Raw genomic sequence first — 12,166 nt, forward strand, 5'->3', positions numbered from 1 at the left:
CTGCCGGCAGTTTGGGGATTATGAGAGGGAGGGGGTGGGGGTGTAACAGGGGACGGCAACAGCGGCAGAGAAAAAGAATTCAAGATTTGTTGTGAATTAATCAATTGATAATTGTTTAAGAATTTGGGGAATTAATAATGTATCCTTAGGGTTGGGTAAAACTTTCGAACCCAACCGATCGAATCAAATTAAACAATTCTTCTTAAATTAAATATTCAAACGAGTATTTGAATCGAGAATTGACGGATTCGATTTGATTCTCAATTCTAGATCAAGAATCGAAAAATCAAATAAGAAATAATTCTCCCTAATTTTTTAAATTTATTTATTTAAAATAATTATTATTTATTTTTTTTCAAAATAAATTTGCTAACTAGTTAATTTAACTCAAACCTAAAAATATGATTTTCCTATTTTTATTTTTCAGTCCAAGCCCAACTTAATCCATTTGAGCTAAGTTTTTAACCAAATCTGTTATTCTAATGTAGTGACATTTCTATCGTTCTAGATAAATCGAATTGAAACTCGATAACACTTTTCTTAATTATTGTCAGCTCGTTATCTTTCTCTTCCTATGATTTTAACAATCAAATCTATAAAGAATTTAGCAAAAGGAGGCGCAAAAGACATATAAGATTGGCTTACGTCATTTTATAAGAGTTAAAATTGAACATGTTATTAGTTAAATTAATGTAACTTTATAAATATTAAAAAAACTAATTATAGTATAAAACTTGAGAACCGAATCAAATCGAATTGAACCATATGAAACTAAACCCGAACAGTTTCATAGTTAAATTTGGATCCGACTATTCCACTTACTAAATACCTGAAAATTTCGGATCCGGCTTGATTCGATCATGCCCGGCCCTATGTATCATTGTCAATTTATTAGGAGATTTATATTATACAAGGAAACAAAGAACAATTGCTACAATTCGTGTGGGGAAGATCAACAATAGTTCGGAGTGAATTTAATTTTGTTTATTGTAATTAAACCCGTTAATGTTTTTTAACATTTATTTCTTTTATTTCAACATTATGAATGACTAAATAGTTTAATTTTTATTTTTTTTTAATTCCAAGACTTCATGCCACTATTATATGTGTTAATTATTTATTATGTATTTAATGTGTCGATTACTTGAAAACCAATTAGGGATAGTAAGTTTGGACATACAAATAGGATTCTTGTTACTCGAAAGAGATCACTGGCAACATTAGGTGAATTTGATTGTTGGCACATATAAAAAGGGGGCTGAATAAATTAGAATTAGATAAATGTTAAGCAACCTAAGTAAAATTGAAAATCCTAACTAAAATTAGTTATAAAACATAGTTTGTTTTGATATGGTTACCATTTTAATTTAAATTGAAGCTAAGTTAGTTTAAAATTAATAGTGGATGGTAGTCTCTGTGGGATGATGCTTGAACTTAAAAATACATAATACTACTTGTCACGATCCGTACACATCCGAAATTCATGAACATATAGGTTTTTGGGCACCTAAATTTAGTGAAAATATGTGTTAGTAAATTTACACTATATCTCGATGTTATGAAAAATCAAGAATCAAGATAAAATCGTAAATTAAGAAATTATGAATGAATTAGATGGTAGATGGTTGATCGGGTTATAATGAAACAAGTTCATATACTGCTACCTTTTCTAAAACCACATTTGTACCTGTCTTTACCAAGACTAAGACTTTAGGAGTCATTGAATCCAAGAAAAAGGATATCCTAGGACAGAGATCATCTATACAACATAGACTTATTCAAGTTAAAGTCCTTAACTGGAAACCTAGCGATGCCCCTAAGTTCATTTCCACGAGTTACAACTATGGTGAGTTAGGTCACACAAAACCTAGGTGTCATAAACTTTTAATTAGGAACAATAAGAAGACATCACTAATCAGGTTAGGTTTTTAACTAATCAAGTTAGCCACTTGATTGAAATGATGACTTACTTGATTAAGATAACCTCTTTGTCTAGAAAGGTTTGGGTTAAAAAGAGTGAACTCATTGGTCAAAATAAAGAATTGAATTATGTTGTTGCTCACGTTGCTCTTACAACTAAAATTGTCTATGTAACTCCTTGAATAGGTATTTAGGTGCATGCATTTGCTAGTTCATGGTGTCTACGTATACATGCATGCAACCTAATTTTTATTTATCTCGATTTTTTCATTATCTTATTTTAAATAAAAAAGGATGTTTTTGATGATATAGCACTTTGAAGTGATGTCATTGAACCTATTATCTTATAACTGAGTACTCGTAAAGTGAATGAACGATAAAGTTTCATTGACTTAAGTTAAAATCTATTTGGAGACTTAGTATAGGTTGTTTCATGTATCATTTGCACTACACACATGAAGCACTTGTGAGTGAGTCTTGACCGTGTTTATGAGATTTGGGATGCGAGCATTGGTGTGGTGGAGTGATCTTTAATTGCCTGACCTAAGCTCTAGTATAGTTCCCCTTAAAAACAATAACAATGAGTTTAAAATGATTCAAATCACATGTCAATAGAGAGATTGAAACATCTTATACTTCTTTTTGTAACTTTTTATGACTCGAGTGATTAAACCTTCTAGGATATCTAAAACCTACTGTAGGGATGGCAAGCTCGGGCTCGTGGCTCGTGAAAAAGAAGCTGAGCTCGAGCTCAGCTCGTTATTCGAGGGGAGCTCGACTCGGCCCACGAATCACGGGCCGAGCTGCTCACGAACTCGTAATTTTTAAAAAAAAAAAATTTGGAAAATTTGCACATTTTTTGCGAGCCCACGAGCCGCCGCTCGCGAGCCATAGGATTGAGCCTCCTATGAGCCCAAGTTGCTCGACCCGTTTGACATCCCTACCCTAGTGTCCTCTAAATATTTGATTTAGGAGTCATCGGCCTAAAATTCATTACAAAGATCATTTAAAAAGCTTAATGAATAAAATTTTTCACATTAGATGAGAAAAAATATATGCTCATAGATAGTAGGAGCAAATGTATACATAAAATTAATATGAGCTATCTTTGTTTAATAGGTCCCGATAGTGTTGGGCATGACTTTCATTATTTGAGAAAAACATTCATTCACCAGAGATTTTATTTTGCATGTTTCTTTGCACAAAATTAAGATTTTGAGTCTTACTCACAAGGTATTAATGGCACATTTCACACGTAGATCTCTTATACATTGTACTCTATATAGATTTATAATGAGTTGTGTGGGAAAGTTCATTTTTTTATGAATTATATTGGTACGAGTGATCAAATGCATACGTGAAATATGTTACACATGACTTAACACTGCATATATTTAAAACCATATATTCATTATTTTTTCTTAACATTTTTCATAACTTTTTAACCTTCATATACTCTAAATCTTCAAGATTCTAAATCATCTCATTACTTGGGCAAATTAACATCATATTGTGTGGAAGATGCTACTAAGCGAGATTCTGATTGGGTTGCATGCTCCCGTTTTTTTTAATTTTTAATTTTTAATTTTATTTTTACTTTGACAAAAAGGGGGAGTAGTATTTATTTAGGTAGTTGTTGTTCATTTGGCTAGCAAACATTTCAATTTTGAGGTTTTGTATAATATTGATATTATCTTCTGAAGTTGGTAACTTAAATCAATATATTAAGTTTATTAATATTATATTTTTGATATATTTCTATCTCAATTGTCATGTTTATTTTTCTAAGTTATTGATACACGTGATAATACATATTTTTACTTGCATTGTGAATATGACTTAGGTTATGTGATTTGTTATCAATTTTTTCATGCTTTTATACTTGGTATTGTTTGAGTTGATGTGTTTCATAAAACATGTATGACAAAGCAATTGAGATGTAGATGTGGTTTTGAGTTATTGGATTAGTCAAATATGTTTCTTGGTAGGAATTCAATTATATTCATTATGTACTATAATAATGATTTTGTCACTGAATGTCAAAGGAGAAGTTTGTTCGTTCTAGAGCATTGGTAAAGTTCCATGTCCTTCATTTAATTGAGTTGTAATTAGGGTTGAGCTATTGAGTGTTAGGAGTGTCTTTGAAAGGACTCGATGTTAGCTCAAGACGATCAAGTACTAACCAAAAGCGCTTGAAGACTGCCAGGTGAATTCTCAAGCAATTTTTGTAGAACCTTATCGCCTGTTGACCGTCCAAGGGAGCGCTCGAGTGGTCATGTGTTCCGAGGAAACCCTAGGTCATGATTTTCAGCCTTTTTACAATCCTATTCAACTTATAACTCTCTAATATTATATATATCCAATGAAAATCCATCCATATGGTATGTTGAGCTAATATTCATCAAAGAGAACATCATTTCATTCCATAATTCTTTTGCTTCAACCACAAGATCAAAATACCAAAATACCAAAAGATCAAATTACCGCTAAATCCTCTACTGAATATCCTTTAGATTTCCAAAAATCTTGAGAGACGACCAAAGTTTTGGTTATTGAAGAACAAGTTCGTTTTTGGTGATCCACGAGGAGAAAAGAAATCCAGAGGTTCGGAGGGCACAACCGAGGAGCTTTTCTATGATTACAGGTTGGGGATCAGAATCTACTAAGATTTAATTGTGTTCGAACCAATTTTGTAATTTCAATCTTTTCTAGTGGATCATTTACTAGCACGTGCATCGGGAGAATTTTTCAAGGGTTTTTCCTTCGTTAACAATTCTTTATATTAATTACTTTTCTGCTTTTATATTAATGCTTGAATCATTGATAAGGTTTAAATTGATTTTGATTCATCTGGATTTAATAATTTATGACTTATTATGAGTTACTATTAGTTAATTTTTAATTCTGCAAATTACACATATTCACCTCCTTTACGTGTTTATTGGGTCGACCTTTGTGTATTACGAGATTGAACAGTTTTCTTAATCTCTGGAAACAAACAAATCTTGTTGACTTCATTTTATTTTTTTAAAGCTCACAGCGAGGTTTTATGTTTTTCATCCGATTTTGGTTCTTTTATCCAAATCTTCAAATTGACCTCGTAAATTCCAAAAGCTTTCATATTGATCCCAAAACCTCTATGAAATTGGTCTTACTCAGATTCCCAACTTGTGCAAATTAGTCCCTAATTTTTTCATAAATTGAATTTCACTCCCAAAACTTGCTAATTTCCTTTAATTGCTCTCTTAACCCTTCTTGTCAATTTCGTACAATTTGATTTATTTTTAATTGCTCCAAATTAACTTCAATTAAACTCAAAAATCCTCAATTTTGCTCCAAAATACCTCAAATTTTGATTTTACCTACAACAACAATATTTACACTAAGTTAAATATAACTTCACACAATTTGTAAATATTGATCAAATTTATAAGCATGGATAAGATGTCAAACACACTCATCACTATCCAATAATTCATATCTATTTATCTAAATACACTAAATTAAGCCAACATAGAATCTAACACTTATAAACAAAATAAAAAATAACGAAATGTGTGAAAGTGAAAATGTTCTTTCCAATGCAAAAGGTTGACTTCTAATAACTATTGACGAGAAATTTATATTGAGTTTTGAAGATAAAATTGAATAAGTAGATTATAAATTATAAGGATTTAGTGATGGAGAAAATGAAGTATCTATGGAAAGAAAGAGCTGTTTATTTGATTGAACTTTGAATTGGGTTTACTTTGATTTATTAGTTCTCTCATTGCAATTGAAAAAAAATATTCATATCTTTCACCTATAACTTATTTTAGTATTTTTGGAATTTTAACAAGAATATGTTAATCTTTTACTATTAGTCGGCCAAATATTTGGTATGCAGCAATCACTGTGGAGGAGGGTCTCTTGTGCGCAGAAGTGTACAGGCAATGGGGGGAATCCGTGATCCAGTTAAGGCATAACCCGCGATTTACCCCCTCCAAGATTCTAGGGGCAAGGGTCTTTGGAGTCCAGGATTTAGTCTGGTGTAAGTTAGGATACCTGGATATATAAAAAAAAAAAAAAAAAATAGAAATTTATATGTGAAGCAATAGAATGAATATATACAAGTTTAAGTAGACTATTGGCCAATTCCCAATAAATATTCCAAAGGTATGGTGTGCCAATCACTATGGACCTAAATCAACTGTTACATGTGAGAATTATTATGAAGCCGGCAGAAGCATTATCCTCTGTCACGATGTCCACGTGTGATCATTCTAGCCACCTATTATTCCTGGCGTGTGGATGCCGATATTTCTTAACGGTCCACAACTAATTCCTTTAACATTCATGCTACGTGGTATGTCACCATGTCTTTTTTTCTTTTTTTCCCCATTTGAGTAGTATTTTTCTTCCTTTAAACTCAATTTTTAGATCGTGGGACCCCTATTCTAGAAACTTCCACAATGCCCCCAACTATGTATTGAACTTCAACCCCGTTTGACAATCATTATTTGAACGCTTTTTTCAAATACTCATTTTCCAACACATATTCGTAAAATAAAATATTTTACATATAAATTCAAAAAATAAAAATTTCTATTTTTAACGAATAATGTTATCAACACCAATTTAGGTGAACACACTTGATAGGCTAAATTAAATTAATCATATGATATTACATTTAAGTAAATGTATTATTTAATGTTATGTAATTGTTAGATAGATTGGTGCTTAATACTAATGACGCATTACGTTTTTTAACCACAAGTTCTCTCAACAATCACTATTCAAAATATTATTTTAACTCAAATAATGATTGTCAAATGAGGACTCAAATTCTCAGATTTTTAGTTTTTTTAACCTCATTCTTCTCAATAAATTCCAAGAAAAATGGGGTGGCGTAAACGTGAATATCGTTATATATGAGTACAAACTATAAGTCAAGATCTGCTGTTCAATTTTATTGTCCATTTTGCTGTTCGTTCAATTAGTTTTTTATATGTCATCAATAATTAACATGTTATCTAGTATTTACCCTCATTAATTTTACCACTAATCCACTAAATTGACTCTAGAATTAATTGAATGGACATCAGAAAAAACTATGTATTACCAGATTGAACAGTTTTCTTAATCTCTGGAAACAAATAAATCTTGTTGACTTCAAGAATGGAAATTATTTTTTTTAAAGCTCACAAATAAATCAAGCCACGGTCTAGACCGCCGCCAAATCCTACTGGTTCCGATGATCACGGTTTGACCACAAGTCGCATACTATGGTACGCTATTGCTGTCCAGCCCCTATAACTTTTAAAAATCTCAAATTTGGTCCCCATCTTAGGTTTTTCATCCGATTTTGGTTCTTTTATCCAAATCTTCAAATTGACCTCGCAAATTCCAAAAGCTTTCATATTGATCCCAAAACCTCTATGAAACTCAGGTTCCAAACGTGTGCAAATTAGTCCCTAATTTTTTTCATAAATTGAATTTCACTCCCAAAACTTGTTACTTTCCTAACGCTTCTTACAATTTTGTGCAATTTGGTTTATTTTTAATTGCTCCAAACTAACTTCAATTAAACTCAAAATCCTCAATTTTGCTCCAAAATACCTCAAATTTTGATTTTACCCACAATAACAATATTCACACTGAGTTAAATATAACTTCACACAATTTGTAAATATTGATCAAATTTATGAGCATGGATAAGATGTCAAACACACTCATCACTATCCAATAATTCATATCTATTTGTCTAAATACACTAAAATAAGCCAACATAGAATCTAACACTTATAAACAAAATAAAAAATAACGAAATGTGTGAAAGTGAAAATGTTCTTTCCGATGCAAAATGTTGACTTTAATTAACTATTGACGAGAAATTTATATTGAGCTTTGAAGATATATTTGAATAAGTAGAATACAAATTATAAGGATTTAGTGATGAAAAAAAATGAAATATCTGTGAAAAGAAAGAGCTATCTATTTGACTGAAATTTGAATTGGATTTACTTTGATTTGTCAGTTCTCTCATTGCAATTGAAAAATATTCATATCTTTCACCTATAACTTATTTTAGTATCTTTTAAATTTTAACAAGAATATGTTAATCTTTTACTATTAGAAATAGAAATTTATAAGTGAAGCTATAGAATGAATATATACAAGTTTAAGTAGATTATTTGGCCAATATCCCAATAAATATTCCCAAGGTATGGTGTGCCAACCACTATGGCCCGAAATCAACTGTCACATGTGAGAATTATTTACTACGCACGGACCACGGCAACGCCACGGGATTATCTTCTGTCATGATTCCACGTGTGATCATTCTAACCACCTATTCTTCCTGGCGTGTGGTTGCCGCTATTTCTTAACGGTCCAGAACTAATTCCTTTAACAATCATGTGATGGTCAGACTCCGTGGCAATTTTTTTTTTAACTACACTTGGCAGATTTTTATCGAAAATTTAAAAAACAAAACTCAAAAACACTTAATCAAGAACGGCCACATCACTTTGTTTTTTCCCCGATTTGAGGAGCATTTTTCTTCCTTTAAACTCAATTTTTAGCTCTTGTGGGACCCCTATTCTAGAAACTTCCAGAAATGCCCCCATATTGAACTTCAGTCCCGTTTGACGATCATTATTTGAATACTTTTTTCCATATATCATTTTCAATCACATATTCATAAAATAAAATATTCTACATGTAAATTCAAAATTTTTCTCTATTTTTAACGAATAATACTATTTAACACCAATTTAGGTGATCACACTTGATAAGCTAAATTAAATTAATCATATGATATTACATCTAAGAACATATCATTTATTTTCATGTAATTGTTATATAGATTGATGCTTAGTACTAATGATGCATAATAGCATTAAATTTTACCACACGTTCGTTTAACAATCACTATTCAAAATATTATTTTACTAAAATAATGATTTGTCAAATGAGAGCTCAAATTCACAGATTTTTAGTTTTTTTAACCTCATTCTTCTCAATAAATTCCAAGAAAAATGGGGTGGCATAAAACGTAAATATTGTTCGATATGAGTACAAATTATAAGTAAAGATTTGGTGTCGATTTTTACCGTTCCTTCAATTAATTCTTGACATGTTATCAATAGTTAACATATTATCTCATATTTACCCTAATTAATTTCACCATTAACCCACTAAAATTGGAAAATTAATTAGGTGGGCAATAACCTGGACTTCGCCTTGGCTGTCCAGCAGAGTTGGACTCAAAAACTATCCTCCACAACATCATATAAATATACTATTCCAAACCCTTATGCCCGCTTGCTTTATTTTCTCTTTACTATTTTCAAACCCTTCTGTAATTTTGTGTACGCCGCCATGGCAGTACTGAGCCACCTCAGAGTGGCGATGCGGCCCCTTGTTTCACATCGGCTTGGTCTCATTCGAGCTTATGGATCAGCGTCTGCGGCTCAGTTGGACTATGATTACTACTATTATGATGATGAAGAGGAACAACGGGGGAACGGGAAGCGGAGGGCAATGGAGGAATCCGAGGAGGGGTGTGATAGGGTAGGGCGGGGAGTACAATGGGTCGTTATTGGTGATCCAGTGGTAAGGCGACACGTCTACGCTGAAAGGCTCTCGAAGCTTCTGGATGTTCCGCATATTTCAATGGGTACACTTGTTCGTCAAGAGCTGCACCCTCATTCTGCCCTTTACAAACAGGTTTACTTTCTATTCTGTCTATTACATAATTGTTGGTTCCAGGGGATTATTAAAAGAAATGCAACGAAATTATGAAAAAACTTAAAATTGAAGAAGAAAAATAAGTTCAATCTAGGAAAATGAACAAGAAATGGAAGAAATTGAGGTGTTTTTAGCTTTTATATTGTTTTTGTTATATCTGAATTTTGAAAATCAATAGCTGCACGTTAGTATATCATTGAAATTCATGAATTGCACAACTTGAAGCTGTTTGCTTTTCTGAAAGAATGGAATTTTTTATTTTCCAAAATAAAAAATACTTGGAGAAAAAGAATGGAAGTTAAGGAGTTTTCAGATTAAAACTTCGAGAAAAAGAAGAAATCGAAAGTTTTAGGTCTTGTTTACTATGAAATCGCTCAATGAAGTACAACTTTACAGTTTTTTTTTTTTTGGTGACATTCGTTGACAATATTGCGTCAATGATGGCAATTTCTTCGTGTCACTTGATTATTTTCTTGATATTTCTTAAAAACAGATTGCAAGTGCGGTGAACCAAGGGAAACTAGTACCTGAGGAAGTAATTTTTGGGTTGTTGTCGAAGAGACTGGAGGAAGGGTACTGCAGGGGTGAAACCGGCTTTATTTTGGATGGAGTACCTCGCACCAGAATTCAGGCTGTAAGTAGTGATATTTTCCTCTTCTCTGTGTTCTCTGGATAGTTTATCAAGACTCATAAGTCTCTTTAGATGGAATATATTGAATTGAAGTCCTCCTGACACTGTTCAGTCCAATTGAACGGTCCTCTTTCATGCTTTCGACATGTAAGATAATGCAATTTTTACTCCCGGTATGTTATCTAAGATTTGGCTGGACTGTGATTTGTTTCTAGTCTGCATCTAGTGTAATAGGAGTAGGAAAAATACTCACAAACATTCTCAAGAAGAACTTTGATGTATGTGACTGCTATGGTCCTTGCAGGAAATCCTGGACCGAATTACTGATATAGACTTGGTGCTGAATCTTAAATGCACAGAGCATATGGTAAAGAAAGATCTAGGCAATCGAACTTATTCTCGTTCTCGAGATTTTCATTGCTTGGCTGGCTCGGGATTCAATTTAAATCTTCAGCCAAAAGATGGCCAACTGGAATCTTCCTGTGCTGACAAAGATACTGCCTGTAAGGAGAAACTTCGTGCGTACTTAGAGCAGGTGCTTCCATTGGTCTTCTGAATTAATACTATCTGGCTATGATATATAACATATTTATTAAGTATCTGATACTGTTTTGGGATTAACACGGCAAAGATCTTCCCGATTCAATGGACTCTTGCAAGCTTTAGTTAAAATAAATTTTATACAAACGGAAGGATTGATCCATCCAAAATCGGTATACCGAACACACTGTTTTGGATCCGTCCAAACATAAGATTATGGTGTCCAAGACAGGTTCCTGCACCATATTTATCTATCATATGTGGAGTTGACGATAATTTTTTTTTATCAGCGAGCTATTAACAGCAAGATTTAATTTCTTGCATCAGCTGCAAGTAGTGACGTGCTAATAACCCGGAAATTTGCTTTTGTTCAGAGGAAGCCCGTCGAAGAATACTATAAGAAGCAGAAGAAGCTTCTCGAGTTTCATGTGGCTGGCGCGCCCGGGGACACTTGGCAAGGTCTTTTGGCTGCATTGCATCTGCAGCACATGAATGCTGTCTGTTCTTCTCTCAATTCACCCCAGAAGTTGGTAGCTTGATTTTGAAAGATTCAATTTCTGATAGTCATTCCAGTGGGGTAGTAAATACAAAGAAATACAGATATAGTAGAGTTCGTAGTAATTTTGTAGTAAATGCATCTACTTTTTGGCAGACGAAATGTTCGAGTGTTTGTTCGTTAAGTAATATGTTCTAGAGAAATTAGTGTAACTTCAGAATGAAATGGAGAGAAGTAAAATTTGGCTTATTTTTCGCATTATACATGGCAAAAATTTGCTCTTCATGCATAGTAAGTAAAATTTGGCGGATTTTAGCATTATACATAGCAAAAATTTTGCTGCTCTTCGTTTTATGTTAATGCTTTTGGGTGTCACTGAGGAAGGTTTTTCAAAATATGTTGCTAGCATGAGCTGGTTTTTTATGTATTTTCAAATTAAATTGCTTATTGTTTGACAAAAGAGGAATTTAAACAGAATCGTGATTTGAGATTTAATGATTTAATTACAATAATCAGATAATTAAGAATTTTTCAAAAATAAAAAAAAGATATTAATTATATTTAACATATCTATTTTAAGCTCTTGTCTATTATTTTTTTTACATTTTACCACATTATTTTTTTTTTTTACAGTACTCATTTTGAACTACACATTTTTCATTAAAATAATATTACACGTAAATTAAAAAAATTTCCTTCTTTTTTAATCACACATTTCATTATCAATCACTATTTCATAATACATTACTCGCAAATAATGGGGCACAAACAAGCACTTAATATTTTTAAAACTATATTTTTAAAAGTATATAGTTTCGTCAGTAATTTCGGATATGGAAGTTAATTAT

General features: G+C 32.2%; 1 protein-coding gene across 1 annotated transcript; it reads left to right on the top strand.

The window, feature by feature from the left end:
- Positions 1-9,157: 9,157 nt before the first annotated feature.
- LOC111404251 (probable adenylate kinase 7, mitochondrial) lies at positions 9,158-11,603 on the top strand. The gene is made up of 4 exons (XM_023033053.1): positions 9,158-9,630; positions 10,145-10,285; positions 10,587-10,817; positions 11,197-11,603. The coding sequence occupies exons 1-4, from the start codon at positions 9,283-9,285 to the stop codon at positions 11,359-11,361; spliced, it is 885 nt and encodes a 294-aa protein (XP_022888821.1). The 5' UTR covers positions 9,158-9,282; the 3' UTR covers positions 11,362-11,603.
- Positions 11,604-12,166: the final 563 nt, after the last annotated feature.

Source organism: Olea europaea, chromosome 11 (genome assembly GCF_002742605.1).
Source record: "Olea europaea var. sylvestris chromosome 11, O_europaea_v1, whole genome shotgun sequence".
Lineage (NCBI taxonomy): Eukaryota > Viridiplantae > Streptophyta > Magnoliopsida > Lamiales > Oleaceae > Olea > Olea europaea.